Source organism: Rattus norvegicus, chromosome 18, assembly GCF_036323735.1.
Source record: "Rattus norvegicus strain BN/NHsdMcwi chromosome 18, GRCr8, whole genome shotgun sequence".
NCBI classification, from domain to species: Eukaryota; Metazoa; Chordata; class Mammalia; order Rodentia; family Muridae; genus Rattus; species Rattus norvegicus.
In genome coordinates, this window is record NC_086036.1 from 29,382,803 (window position 1) to 29,398,696 (window position 15,894).

Genomic DNA, 15,894 nt, shown 5'->3' on the forward strand with positions numbered 1-15,894 from the left:
CTTAAATTTCCAATCAAATGAATATGCCATTCTAGAAAATAAATACTGGCTCATGATTAAACAGAAGAGCGTTTATTGAATTATAATTGTTTTATAACTTTATAATTGTTTATTGTTTATGCTGTGTTCAGTGAATCTAGTGAGCACATTGTGTGGTTCTACCTAGCTATATTTATATTGATGTGACTGTAAAATGGTCAGTGAAGTTTAGATAAAAAATGAGGAATTGAATGGCTTTCTATAGTTGGGCATGGTGGCACGTGCCTTTAATTCCACAGAACTTGGCAGATCTTTTTAAGTTCAAAGCCTTTCCGGTCTTGAATAGTAAGCTCCAGGCCAGTCAATGTTATATAATGAGTCCATGTCTCAAAATTTAACCAGACACTGGAGCTTGTGTTGCCTTACTCCACAGAAGCCAGTGTGTAGTGTCAGAAATGGACATCACTTTACTTAGAGAGCTGCCAATCTGAGAAGGCAACAAGTCAACAGCCTCACAACCATTTCATGTCTCCCTTCCAGGCAGCAGATTATCAGGAGGAAGGTGAGGGTGAAGCACCCAGTCATTCTGAATTTAGTCTCTGAGCAGCTGGTCAGTTACATGTTTTCAGAGTTCTGATATCTTCATTTCTCTCATTGAAATCAACTAACCTCTTCCCTCATTCTGTAGATAACAAGTTCAGGATCCTCTTGTGACAGGTCCATTTAGACTTGCTGAATTTATCCTGATAACTCTTATAGAAGTATCTAGACAGGAATGGTGTGGTAGCTCCGAACAGACAATCATGTAAAAATATCAAGCTATTCATATGTGAGTTATAGGCTCCTTTTTACAACATGGAGTACACCTAGTGCCTTTATACAGACTATATATGAAAGTGCACCTACCAGTCTTCTCTGGTCTCTGCCGCTTGAAGTTTACATGAATGATCTGGTAAGAGAAACAATCATAAAAGCAGGGAAAAGGCCAGAAACCATTACTATTCAGCCACAGAAAGCATGCTTTATAATGGGCTGAGGATAAAAACCCCCGGGAATGAGAACTGGGTCCCATTGTCTATTTGCTCCCAAAGAAGTTTTCTGGGTCTGAGCAAACAACACAGGTTTGTCTGCTCACAGAGTAAATAGGCAAACTTAAGTATATTGAAGATTGAAGACCAGTTCCTTCTATCAGGGCACATACCCAGGAAAAACATGCACAGTTAAATGAAGTGGAAATTTCTGGTTTCTTTGAAGACTCAGTTGTATCTTGTGAGGTTTTACTAGAAACAGTCTTTAGAGGATGATTTTCCTGAACAGACACATGGGAGGATGTTTTGCTGAGAACAGATGTGTGATGTTTTTCTGTAAGATGCCTGGAAAAAAAGGGCATGTGATGGTTTGCTAGAGCAGATGCTGGAGAGAACATGCGATGTTTGAAAAGGGTATAAATTTAACCCAACAAACAGTGGACGATGCTGTGTGGTATTGGTTTTCCTTGCTACTCTTTGCTATCATTGGGCTTTGCTGATGATGGTCTTTGCTGACAATGCTGAATAGTATTGGTTCACCTTAACACTCTTTCTTTGCTGGTCATCATTTGTTGTGACTTCATAGAGAGAAATGCATCACAGAACTTCTGGTGGTGTTCCAGTGCCTTCTTGAAGATTCCATTGTCTCCGACCAACTGGCAGACCCTCAGGGTTTCTTCTGGATCAAACTGCTGTTACTGATTTGTGAATGGTGTTTCAAGTAGATCCGGCTACTGCTGCTGATTCCTGAGAACTGAACTGCTGATATCGAGATAAGACAGATTGAATTCATTACAAAGAACAATTTCTAAACAGATCCACATGTGCCTTTGCTCTATTAACCTTTCATTTCCACTGCCTCTAGTGGGTGGAGGGATACAAGGTATCTTAGAACATTTACACACACTTATTAAAGTAAGATTTTGAAAATATAAGCCTACAATTAAAACCCAAGAACCTGAATGCAGAGACAGAAGGACCTCTAAGAGTTCAAAGCTACATAATAGTGTTTTTCTTGCTATGTAAAAATTAGGGTTTGAGGCCTGGGACAGGAAAGAGATATCAAGAATACAAATTCTCAACTGGAAATTAAGTAGTATTTGTTGCTTATCAGTCCTGGCACTAACCTTAATTAGGCACAATGCCTGTTTGGATTAGAGTAACTTGATTAGTCATGGCTATACCATGCAAAGCTCAAAAGGATCTCCCAAAAGGGAAAATAATAGGAACTTGACCCTTGGTTAAATTTTCACATGAACAGCCAGTCTTCAGTAGAAAGATTTGATGCAAGCCCCCACTACTCAGTGACAAGAATAAACCAAGCAAGAAAGCATAACACATTTGACTTAGAAGGCTCAGATCTTAGACTGAAATATCGTATCAAAAATCAACTTAAATAATTATTTAAATTAATGAGTAGGGATATCAAGTTGGTTTGGTGGGGAAAAGGGCTTGCTATCACCAAGCCAAAACCTGAGTTTGTTCTCCAGAACCCAAAAGGAGGAAGAAGAGAACTGACTTGTGAAATTGTCCTCTTGACTTGTACACACACACACACACACACACACACACACACACACACACACAGTGTCATGTGCATTTGTGGGCTCCCAATTCTAAAACTGATTAACAACTGTTCAATATGTTTTGTGAAAGTCTATCTAGACAAATGATGTGGGAATTGCTGCTTTTGTTGAAGACTCAGTTGTGTCATGTGATTTTTTTTTCTGGAAACTGCCTTGTGAGATGATTATTTGTGGAGAACAGACATGTAGTGTTTTTCTGAAAGCTGGCTGTTGACATTCGACGTTTTGCCAGGGCCAACACTTGAGAGGACACATGATGTTTGGAAAGAGTATAAATATAACCCAACAGATGGTGGACAAGATTCTGGCATTGGTTCTCCTTGCCACATTTTGCTGGTCATGGTTCGGTTTTGATGACGCTGGTCTTTGCTGATGGCACCCTTGCATTGGTTTGACTTGCTTTCTCACTGATCTTCACTTGTCATGACTTCATAGAGAAAAATAGACCAAAGAACTTCTGGTGGTGTTCCAGCTGCTTCTTACCTCATGCTGATCAGCATAGCCTTGAGCTTTCTTCTGGATCAAATCACTGCTATACTGGTTCACTGTCTGGTGGTGTTTTCTGAGTAGACTGGACCGCTGACAATGAAGATTGGAATCACCTCAAGTAACTATTTCAAAACTGGTCCACAACCCCTGTTTCCTATTAAACTTTCTTTCCCCCCACCTCTAGTGGGTGGTGGGCTAGATGAGAAGTTGAAGCATTAAAGAACCATAATTAAAGAAAAATCTAAGCCTACAGACAAAGGTCAAAACACACCTTAGGAGAAAATAAAGTACAATATTAAAGTCAAATAGAAAAGCAAAAAATTTTCTAGCCATCACATGAAAAAAATTACTTTTAAAGAAACGTTAGAGAAATGCAGCAATGGCTTCTCAATATAAATCTCAAGACCAACAACAAATGAGTCACGTTTTTGACATCTCAAAAGAGAATTTTTGCACACTAGAATTCTATTGCTAGAGAACAGATACCCAAGAAAATGAAGTTTTCAGACAAAGAATATTAGCAATAGGAACACTGAAAGAAATATGTTATAAATACTACATTTTAAAAAAGCATTCTAAAAAAAGCATTCTAGAAGACATCATAGAATTTCAGGAAGAAAGAAAAAATGACTGAAAATGAATATTGATTGAGTGTTGATTATGCAGCCAACAAGAATAGGGAGATTAATTATTTCACAGCATTGTGGATGAAGATATATTGCTGAAATTTCTTAGGTAAGTTTTAAAGAATGATTCAAAGACTAATTGAAAGAAAATTTAATAAAAATATTTGAGTGATATAGGAACAAAACACAGGGGACAAATAATAATATACTGTAAATACAGAGAAAATGGATAGTACATAAATTATAAATGAACTAAAATCTAATTATACAACTAAAATTATCAGACTACATTTAAGAAAAATTGTAAATTACATACAACCAAATAAGTATGTATGTGCGAGGAAAGAAAACAAAAAGACTGAACATTTAAAAATGGTGTCATCCAAAATAAACCAATGTAGTTGAATTCATTGAGTCAAGAGAAAGAGACTTAAAGGGAAAAACACTGCTGATGTTAAAAAAACACTGATGTAAAGGTGAATGTATAATAATGATACACTTGTAAATATAGCAAAAATATGCTATATTAAGATGTAATGATTTCCCAGAACTACAGTTATGAAAAAGTTTAAAAATCCAGAAATTCTTTAAACTTAAATAATAGAACTCCTGAGTAAAGATAAGCTCAGAACAGAAATTTCCATAATTTTCAGCAAAATAACAATTAAGAATGAAAATATTGGAACTTAAGTGATGGGAACAGAAGGAACACATGTTCAAGGCAGCCTAGGCTACATAGCAAGAGAGCTGGTTTTAAAATCCAAAATTAAACAAACACACTAACACACTGCAGTAAAACTTGAAAGTTTAAAACCTTGATTGTATTAGAAAAATGAGTAAGTTTGATCTTGAGAAGTTATACTTGAAACAGCAAGTCAAATACAAGTTAAAAAGGAAGGGAGAGGGGAGAGAGAGAGAGAGAGAGAGAGAGAGAGAGAGAGAGAGAGAGAGAGAGCGCCCTTGAATAAAGTAGATAACAAATATTCAAGAGAGAAAATGAGTCCCCTGTTGCTTTTTTCTAGTAATTAAAACCATTTAAAATTCTTAAATGTGACAAGAAAAAAAATAAAACAATAGCTTTCAACCCTCTTCCTATTTAAAAATGAAAGGGGAAACAGTTGTAGCATGTGTCTTCAATCCCAGAACTCAGATGACAGAGACAGGTGAATCTCTGTGAGTGTGAGGCCAGCCTAACCTACATAGTGAGTTTCAGGACAGACAGACCTTCCTACAAAGATGCTGACTCAAAAAAAATGCAAGGAGTACTCTAAAGAAGTTTGTGCCAATAAAGTTGAAAACATATAAATTATCTTTCAAGCTCCACTTTTTCCAAAACTAAAGTAAGAAAAAAAACTCAAAATAAAAAATTTTAACTAGCTTTTTAAATAATTTTGAAACATAAAATGCCTAGAAATATACTGGCCATAACATGATTGCATAGGAAGCTATACAAAATTTTTGGAAAATCATAAAATCTAAATAAGTTGAGTAATGCTCACAAATTTTCACTAAGTGAAGGATTCAGTAGGTGAAAAGCTAGCTCTCCTCCAATCAATTTATAATAGCAACAAATTCTTAATGTTTCAAGACATCTCTTAATGTATATATTCCACATGAAAATACAAACAGAATAATTGCAACTTTTAAAAAGAGGATAGCATTGAAGTTACTACAACAAAGGTATAATCCCTGGAACAAGAAGTGATACTATCAACGACTCAAATCTTTTCTTCTGCAAAATATCCTATAAAGGAAATAAAGGAAAACTGTAGATTGGGGAGATGTTTCAAAAAACTTATTTCAGAGAGTATGGCTACATAATGTACACACAAATTTATAAAACTCAACAACAATGAAGAATGACATGTAAAAGTTCTCCGAACCACACAGGTGGTCAATATGCACACAAGAAGCTGTGACACATTATATGTCATTCAAGAAATGCCGGTTTAATTCTGAGGTGCCAAAACAAGACTACTAGAATGTCCAGACTGCAGAACACCAACATTGTCAAACGCTGAGGGGGAGGGGGAGCACCTGGAACTCTGATTCGTGGAAATGGGGATGACATCTGATGTAGCCACTTTGGAAGACAGTTGAATGGTTTCTTCAGCATTGAGTGTCCTCTTATTATGTGATCCAGCATGCACACTCTGCAGCGTTCATGTAAAGAAATGGAAAACACAGCTAAACAAAAATGTGAACATGTGTGTTTTTAGAAACATTTACACACATCAAAACTTAAAGTAGAGATTTAAAGATGGAGATTCCTCAGTAGAGCGGTGGATAAATACATTGTGGCAGAAGCAGAAAATCAAGTGTTTAACATCAAAAAGAGCCAACTCCTCATAAAATGGCATTGCAAGGACTTAAGTGCATGTACTTAATGAAGGACGGCAAGCTGAAGACTCCTCCTTCTCTGATTCTCACAAGACATTTTAGAAAAGGAGAGAGCCATGCTGACAGTAAAAATATCAATGATTTCCAGAAATTCAGGAAAGGTGGGGAGAAATGGGTAGATTTAAAGAATTTGGAGGCCAGGAAACCAATCTATTTGTCCAAAACTACAGAATATACAACATCAAAGGAAAAAGTAGCTTACAATTTGGGCTTGGTGGTAAAGATGTGTAAACGGGAGCTTGAGGTTGCTCAGTGAATAAGAACACTTACTGTTCTTCCAAAGGATCTGACTTTCCATTCCTAGCACCTACATTGGACAGCCTGTTAATTCTAGCTCCAGGGAATCCAGTAGTCTCTTCTGACACCTACACATATTTGTCCTACAGTAACATAGCTGTACACAAGAATAAAATAAAAATAAATCCTTTTTTAAAAATAAAGTTAGTTGGGCTGTGGTGATGCAGTTCTTTGAATCCAGTACTGAAAGGCAGGAAGATCTCTGTGAGCCCCTGTGAGCCCAGGTAGTTGATTCTGTAGGTTTTCTTGTAGTGTCCTTGACCCCTCTGACTCCTATAACCCTTCCTCCCCTACTTTAGTAGGAGTCCCTGAACTCAGCCTAGTGTTTGGCTGTGAGTCTCTGCATCTGTTTCCATCAGTTGCTTGATAAAGCCTCTCTAAGGACAATGGCTAAGCACCAATCTCACAGTACGGGTCTCAATATGGACCCATCAAAAAGTCGGCCATTCCCACCATTACCGTTCTACCTTTACAGCAGCCATCTTTCAGGCAGGACAAATTGTAGGTCAAAGGTTTGATGACCAGGTTGGTACCCCAATCTTTTCACTGGACATTTTGCCTGGCTACAGATGATGCTGGTTCAGGATCTGTAGCCCTCATTTCTCAGAGTCTTAGCTACTGTAACCCTCATAGATTCCTGGGAGGTTTCATTGCACTAGGTTTCTTTCTCACCTCTGAAATGCCAACCTCCATTCCAGTATTCTCTCCCACAACTCTCTCCCCCATTCTTCCCCCACCTGATCCCCCTGTTCCTGTCCCCACCCACCTCCAGTCCACCTTCCATGTCTATCCTATTTCATCTTCCCAGGGAGATTCATGCAAACCCTTGAGCCCTCCTTCTTCCTTAGCCTCTTTGGGTCTGTGGATTGTAGCATGGGTGTACTGTACATCTAATGTCCCCTATAAGTTTGTCTTTCTGGGTCTAGGTTTCCTCACTCAGGATGTTTGTTCTAGTTCTCATCCATTTGCCTACAAATTTTATCATATTATTTTTAACAGTAGTTTAATACTCTATTGTGTAAAAGTGCCACATTTTCTTTTTCCATTCTTCAGATGAGGAACATCTAGTTTGTTTCCATGACTGTTATGACTAAAGCTGCTATGAATATAGTTGAGCTAGTGCCCTTGTGGTGAATTATACTTTACTGCACAATTGAAATGGAAATATCTGGTTTCCTTGGAGACCCAGTTGTGTCATGTGATGTCTTCCTGGAAACAACCTTATGAGAAGATGTTTTGCTGAAGCAGACATGTGGGAGGATGTTTTGCTGAAGCAGACATGTGGTGATTTTCTGGTTGATACCCAGAAAAGGGGCAGGAGATGTTTTGCTAGAGTGGGTGCTTGAGAGAACACATTTGGAAAGAGTATAAATATAACCAGACAGAAAGTGGACCAGGCTGTGTGGCAGTGGTATTCCTTGCCTATCTTTGCTGATCATTGTTGTGATTTCATGGAGAGAACCGCATCAAAGAATTTCTGGTGGTGTTGTAGTAGCTTCTTGACACTACAAACTTGAGCCAATTGGCAGAGCTTTGGGGTTTCCTCTGGATCAAACTGCCATTCCTGATTCATGAATGGTGTTTGGGAGTGGATCAAGCGACAACTGCTGATTTGTGTCAACTGAATTGCTGATATCCTGACAATGCTGTTGGATTAGCTTCAAAGAACTGATTCTAAGCAGGTCCATGTCCTCCTTCACCCTATTAACCATTCTTTTCCACTACCTCTGGTCGGTGTATGGCTAGAAGGGAGGATAAAGCATTTAAGTACCCTTATTAAAAGTAGGTTGTGAAAAATCAAAGCCTAAACACAATAGCCCAATCCCTAGAAATAAGTTCAAAATAAATACATACATATTGCATACAATGGTGAGTATAATAATGCTCATAGCATTACCCTTTAACAAAATTCAAAACTGAACAATAACATAGTTTGCAAACTGAATCAAGGCATACATCTACAGAGGAGTCATATAAAACAATGGGGAGAAAGGGCGTTAGAAAAACTTGTCACATATAACTTCACAAATTCAACTAGCACAAGAGAGGAATAATCTATAAACCCATTTCATAAAACTCCTAAGAAAGATGAGTCATGTGTAATGGTGGCTGTCAGTAAGCTGCCTTTGTAGGGTTGACCATCAAGTAATAGCCACAGAGAGCATGGTGAATTTGGTACATTTTAGGTTTCTTTTATGTTCTGCTTGTATGAACATATTAACCATGGGACTTATTTCTGTTGTGCGCCTTCTGAATGTATTTCCTATATTACCAAAAATGTATAAAATTCAATTATTTCTGGGAAAAATTAATAAGAAACATTTAGCTTAATAAATTATAAGCCCATAAAAAGGGTTTTTTTATATTTTCAAAAGAATCCTGTTAAGATTAGTATACAATATTAACAGATTTTATTATAAATGTATTTCCACGTAGTTTTAGCCCAGCAGAGGTATGCTTAGCACTACTGATATATTTAGTATTTAGGAGATGGAATAATTAAACTACTGGTTATAGCTGTAACTCAAAACTGGTTAGAATTCGGGACTAAACTATATGCAATCACGAAAAGGGACGCGTGGTGGCGCTGTCTACTAAGAAAGAGAATTATGGGCTCTGCAGCTACCCAGAAAGCCAGGAAAGCTGGAAAACAGAGCGCTATCTACTCCCTAGAAGAAGGATTTGGGGTGTGATCTAGGGGAGAGAACTCTGCGGACAGTGAGGCATTAAAGATTAAATTCAAGGATATTTTACCAAAAGGTTTTTGTGGACTGAAACTGACTAGAAGAAGCACCGCCCTCTGGACTAAATCTCAACAATGGAGACCGCATCAGAGAAAAGGCAAGTCGTTTTCCTTACTATATTGTTGCTATTGTGGAAGTCTGACGCTGAGACAATTAGATATTCAATGCCAGAAGAAACAGAGAGTGGTTACTTAGTGGCTAATTTGGCAAAAGATCTTGGACTCAGGGTTGGAGAACTGGCCACTAGAGGGGCACGAATCCATCACAAAGGAAACAAAGACCTCTTGCAGCTGGATGCAGAGACTGGGAATTTAATCCTGAAGGAAAAACCAGATCGTGAGGTGCTGTGTAGGGCGACAGAACCCTGTGTGCTGCACTTCCAGATCATACTGGAAAATCCTGTACAGTTCTTTCAAACTGAATTGCAGCTCACAGATATAAACGACCATGCTCCAGAGTTCCCCGACAGAAAAATGCTTCTAAAAATCTCCGAGAGCGCCCAGCCAGGGACCATGTTTCCTCTGAAGGCAGCTCAGGACCCTGACATAGGGAGCAATGCTGTTCAGAACTACACAGTGAGTCCCAACCTCCATTTCCACGTCATTACTCACAGTCGCACAGATGGCAGGAAATACCCAGAGCTGGTGCTGGACAGAGCCCTGGATAGGGAGGAGCAGCCTGAACTCACTTTAACCCTCATTGCTCTGGATGGTGGAGCTCCTTCCAGGTCAGGAACCACCACAGTTCACATTGAAGTTGTGGACATCAATGATAACCCGCCCAAATTTGACCAGTCGCTCTATGAGGTGCAGATTCCTGAAAATAGTCCCCTCAACGCCTTAGTCGCCACGGTTTCTGCCAGAGATTTAGATGCTGGGATACACGGTACTGTAATCTACTCTCTGTTTCAAGGTGGTGAACTATCTCAACCGTTTGAAATAGATGAAGTCGCAGGAGAAATTCGTCTTAAAGGGACATTGGATTTTGAGGCAACTCCATATTATAACATAGAAATCGTAGCGACAGACCCAGGAGGCTTTTCAGGAAAATGCAGTGTGGCTATACAGGTGGTGGATGTGAACGACAACGCCCCTAAACTCACCATATCTTCACTCAATAGTTCCATCCCAGAAAATGCTCCTGAGGCTGTAGTTGCTGTATTTAGTGTTTCTGACCCAGATTCTGGGGAAAATGGAAGGATTGTTTGTTCTATTCAGAACGAACTTCCATTTCTTTTGAAGCCCACATTTGAGAACTATTATACTTTAGTAACAGAGAGGCCACTTGATAGAGAAAGCAGAGCTGACTACAACATCACCATCACTGTCTCCGACCTGGGCATACCCAGGCTCACAACCCAACACACCATAATAGTGCAGGTGTCGGACATTAATGACAACGCTCCTGCCTTCAACCAAACCTCATACACCCTGTTGGTCCGCGAGAACAACAGCCCCGCCCTGCACATAGGCACCATCAGCGCCACAGACTCCGACACTGGCGCTAATGCCCATATCAGCTACTTGCTACTGCCACTCTATGATATGCAGCTGGCCCTCACCTCTCTGGTCTCCATCAATCAAGAAAATGGGCAGCTGTTCGTGCTCAGGGCACTCGACTATGAGACCCTGCAGACCTTCGAGTTCAGCGTGGGTGCCACAGACCATGGCTCACCCGCGCTCAGCAGCCAGGCTCTGGTGCGGGTGGTGGTGCTGGACGACAATGACAATGCGCCCTTCGTGCTCTACCCGCTGCAGAACGCCTCTGTGCCCTGCACCGAGCTGCTGCCCAGAGCGGCAGAGCCAGGATACCTGGTCACCAAGGTGGTAGCTGTGGACTGCGACTCTGGCCAGAATGCCTGGCTGTCATTCCAGTTGCTCAAGGCCACAGAGCCCGGGCTGTTCAACGTGTGGGCGCACAATGGCGAGGTACGCACCACCAGGCTACTGAGCGAGCGCGATGTGCCCAAGCACAAGCTGCTGCTGGTGGTCAAGGACAATGGCGAGCATCAGCGCTCTGCTACAGTCACACTGCACGTGCTGCTGGTGGATGGCTTCTCACAGCCCTACCTGCCTTTGCCAGAGGTGGCGCGGGATCCCGTGCAAGATGATGAGGATGTGCTTACACTGTACCTGGTCATTGCCTTGGCATCTGTGTCTTCGCTCTTCCTCTTCTCTGTCCTGCTCTTCATTGGGATGAGGCTGTGCAAGAGGGCCAGGGAGGCTTCATTGGGCGTCTGCTCTGTGCCTGAGGGCCACTTTCCTGGCCACCTGGTGGATGTTAGCGGAACTGGGACTCTGTCCCAGAGCTACCAGTATGAGGTGTGTCTGACTGGAGACTCTGGAACTGGTGAGTTCAAATTCCTTAAACCCATGATCTCCAACTTAATGGTCCAGGACCCTGGGAGAGAAGTGAAGGAAAGTCCCCCCTGCAGGGATAGCTTTGTATTCAGTTAATGTGTGTGCTTCAGTGAATTTGTTTAAGGAGAATCTATTCCAATATGATTCTCTTAAGAAACTGAATAGCCTTACCTAAGTATTGAAACTGTAATCAAAGAGTATGCATGTCCTCCATTACCAAAATGTGTACTTCTTTCTCCATATCCACTGTACTTAGTTTTTTTTAATTTTAATAGATATTTAGGTCGCAACTTATGTTTTGCTTTAGCGCAAGTGTTACACAATAAAATTTAATGTCATCCGGTTTTGTTTTGTTTTGTTTTCAAGGTCTCACTATGTAGCTTTGGCTGTCCTGGAACTTACTATGGAGACCAGGATGGCCTCAAGCAGACACCCATCTGTCTCTGACTCACAATTGCCAGTTACTTTACCTGTTTTACCACATAATTTCAATTTTTATGGCCAAGGTGCTTGCATTTTATTTCTCGATTTAACTTTATTTTGTTACTATTGGATATTCAACATAGGATCTCTTACGTACTAAACACACCTTCTGTTAGTGGGATTTTAATTATAGCCGAAATCATTTTAGTTACTCTGAGTAGCCATGAGCATATTTGTCTTCTGAATTATAAACAATTCTTGTATTAAAATATTGAGACACTAGAGTTGTGACCTTTCTACTCTTATGAGAACCACATATGCTAGATTATCTGCATTATTTTCTCACTGCATACCTAGCACTGTTCTATAAATAATATTAATTTTAGCAACTTCCTTTGTCAATATTAAAAACACAACATTTTATGTTAATAATTTATCACCTCTGTCACTAAATAAAAGTGTTAAGAGAGTAAGACTACAATCAGTAGTAGACCATATCGGTCAAGTCATAGGTACAATTCCAAGTAACAAAGAAACACGCATACTGACAAATAACCAAGTCCTGTTTAATCATTGCTTGTCACAATCCTATTTTAAAACTAATCTGAATAACAGAAGTAACCACTGAAGTCCTCCAAAGAACCAAGACTTAAATGATCTGATTTTGTTGAATAATTTCTTTTTATTCATCCTTTTGTTCAACAAATAAAAGTGTAAATGTAGCCTTGGTGGGTCTTGTGCTAATCTCAGTTGTTCACTTAAGATCTAGAACTACTGGGTACACCTATGAAGGATAATCTTGCTTAGGTTAATTGAGGTTGGAAGAACAGCCATGGAAGACCATTGTGGGTGGCACCATTCCCTGCGCTGAAACCCTGGACTAAATGAAGAGGAGAGAGTGGGCTGAGTGAAAGGGTGCATTGCTCTCTTCTTCCTGTCTGGAGATGCAGTGTGACCAGTTGGTTCAAGTTCCTGTCTTTTACCCTCCTCATCGTGATGTAATCCTGAACTGGGAGCCAAAACAAATCTTTCCCTCCATATTTACTTTCGTTGTGGTATTTTATCATAGAAATAGGAAAAGTGACTGAGTCAGATTGCATGGTCACATGGTGCGGATATCATGTCAGAGAGTTGTGCATTCTAAGCATGCTGTTCACCTTGACACCATTTCTGGTTTATATTAATACCCACATTTCCTTTGCTTTCCCCGCAGCTTCTCTTCACCTTTCAAAAGACCCAGGGGATTTCTGGAAATTTCAGCAGTCTATTTGATCCTGAGTATTAGGGCTCAGAAATTTTCACTTCATGTTGTTTTGTAGATATGGAAAGCAAGACAGTTCCTTCAGTGGTATTTGATTAATTCCTGATTTGTTATTTGGTGCAACTTTGACATATTCTCAGTCAATTTAACTTTTCAATTGTGTTGACTACTGCAAAATATACAAAAGTATTTGTTCTTAAGTGATTTGAATTACAATGAATTTAACTGAATTATATATTGCTTTTATTCAATGACCTAAATAAACTTATTATGTGATTTCTAAGTAGGTGAGTTTGTGTGAATACAACTGCAGGAAAGCTTTGTTGAACTTTTTGCAGTATAAGAGCAATTGAGTTTGGTTTATGATCTAATGTTTGGTTTATGATCTAATGTTATATATTTTACTTTTTATGCATTCACTGCACACGCCAATGGGTTCTATATAATGAATATACATTGATTTTGTTTACCCTTTATTTGTTTTTATACCTCAAGAGTCACTCCTCTGGAGTTTAAATATTTGCATCATTCCCTGAAATAATGTTTTCTCCCTAAGGATATGATGAAACATAAAAGAACATGTCTGACCATTTCTTATCCTTGCTATGTAAGTTTTGGTTATTTGACTTCTAAACTGAAGTGAGAAAGATATAAAAGGGAGAAAAACTAAGGACTAACAAAACATATCAATAAGGCTTAAAAAATCATCAGATCCTACAACAAAAGCCTATACTCAACAAAACTGGAAATCTGGAGGAAATGGACATTTTTCTAGACAGACACCAAGTACCAAAGTTAAATCAGGATTAGATAAACCATCTAAAAAGTCCCATCACCCCTACATAAATGGAAGCAGTCACTGAAAGTCACCAAAGCAAAAAAAAAAAAAAAGCCCAGGACCAGATGGGTTTAGTGGAGAGTTCTATCAGATCTTCAGATAAGACCTAATACCAATACTCTTCAAATTATTCCACAAAATATAAACAGAAAGAACGCTATCCAATTAATTCTTTGAAGCCACAATTACACTTATACCTAAGCTACACAAAGATCCTACAAAGAAAGGGAACCACAGACCAACTTCCCTCATGAATACAGATGCAAAAATACTCACAAACAGAATCTAAGAACACATCAAAATGATCATTTACCATGATCAAGTAGGCTTCATCCCAGAGATGCAAGTATGGTTCAATATAAAAATCCATTAACATAATCCACTATATAAACAAACTCAAGAAAAAGAAGCACAAGCTCATTTCATTAGATGCTGAGAAAACATTTGACAAAATTCAACAACCCTTCATGATAAAAGTCTTGGAAAGATCAGGAATTCAAGGCCTATACCTAAACATAATAAAAGCAATATATAGCAAACCAGCCAACATCAAAATAAATGGAGAGAAACTTGAAGCAATCCCACTAGGATTGTCCCACTAGTGTGGGACAAGACAAGGCTACCCACACTCTCTCTACCCATTCAATATAGTACTTGAAGTCCTAGCCAGAGAAATTAAACAACAAAAAGAGTTCAAAGGGATAGAAAACAGAAAGGAAGAAGTCAGTATATAACTATCTACAGATGATATGATAGTATACTTAAGTGGCCCCAAAATTCCACCACAGAACTCCTACAGCTGATAAACAATTTCAGCAAAGTGGCTGGATATAAAATTAACTCAAACAATTCAGTAGTCTTGCTCTACTCAAAGGATCAAAAGCTGAGAAAGAAATGAGGGAAATTGCACCCTTCCCAATAGCCACAAATGACATAAAATATCTTGGAGTGACTCTAACCAAGGAAGTTAAAGATCCATATGACAAGAACTTCAAGTCTCTGAAGAAAGAAATTGAAGGAGATCCAGAAGATGGAAAGATCTTCCATGCTCATGGAGTGGCAGGATTAATATAGTAAGAATGGCCATCTTGTCAAAAGCCATCTACAGATTCAATGCAATCCCCAGCAAAATTCTAACTCAATTCTTCATAGAATTAGAAAGAGCAATTTCCAAATTAAAATGGAAAAGCAAAAAATCCTGGATATGGAAAACTATTCTCAACAATAAAAGAACTTCTGGGGGAATCACCATCCCTTACCTCAAGCTGTATTACAGAGCATTTGTGCTAAAATAAACCTGCATGGTATTGTTACAGAAACAGGAAGATAGATCAAGGGAATAGAATTGAAAACCCAGAAATTAACTCACACACCTGTGGTCACTCGATCTTTGACAAAGGAACTAAAAGTATCCAATGGGAAAAAAACAGCATTTTCAGCAAATGGTGCTGGTTCAACTTGAAGTCAGCATGCAGAAGAATGTAAATTGACTCATTCTTATTTTTTTGTACAAAGTTCAAATCCAAGTGGATCAAAGACCTCCACATAAAACCAGATATACTCAAACCAATAGAACAGAAAGTGGGGAAGAATACATAGGTACAAGGGAAAATTTCCTGAACAGAACAACAATGACTCAGGCCCTTAGATCAATTATAGACAAATGGGATCTCATAAAATTGAAAAGCTTAAAAAGAAGGCAAAAAAATTGAAAAGCTTTCTGTAAGGCAAAGGACACTGTCAATAGGACAAAAATGGCAACCAACAGATTGGGAAAAGGTCTTTACTATTCCTACACGTGATAGAGGGCTAATACCTAATATATACAAAGAACTCAAGAAGTTAGACTCCAGAGAATCAAAT

General features: G+C 39.0%; 1 protein-coding gene across 2 annotated transcripts; it reads left to right on the forward strand.

Moving 5' to 3' along the window:
- The first annotated feature begins 152 nt into the window (after nt 1-152).
- Nucleotides 153-13,476, forward strand: Pcdhb10 (protocadherin beta 10). 2 transcript variants are annotated; one of them, XM_017600899.3, is made up of 2 exons: nt 153-11,498; nt 13,146-13,476. In XM_017600899.3, exons 1-2 carry the CDS (start codon nt 9,224-9,226, stop codon nt 13,202-13,204), a joined length of 2,334 nt encoding a protein of 777 aa, XP_017456388.1. In that variant the 5' UTR covers nt 153-9,223; the 3' UTR covers nt 13,205-13,476. The 2 variants fall into 2 exon arrangements, with proteins under 2 accessions (XP_017456388.1, NP_001108075.1); NM_001114603.1 differs by lacking the exon at nt 13,146-13,476 and having other exon boundaries at nt 9,058-11,605.
- The last annotated feature ends 2,418 nt before the right edge of the window (nt 13,477-15,894 follow it).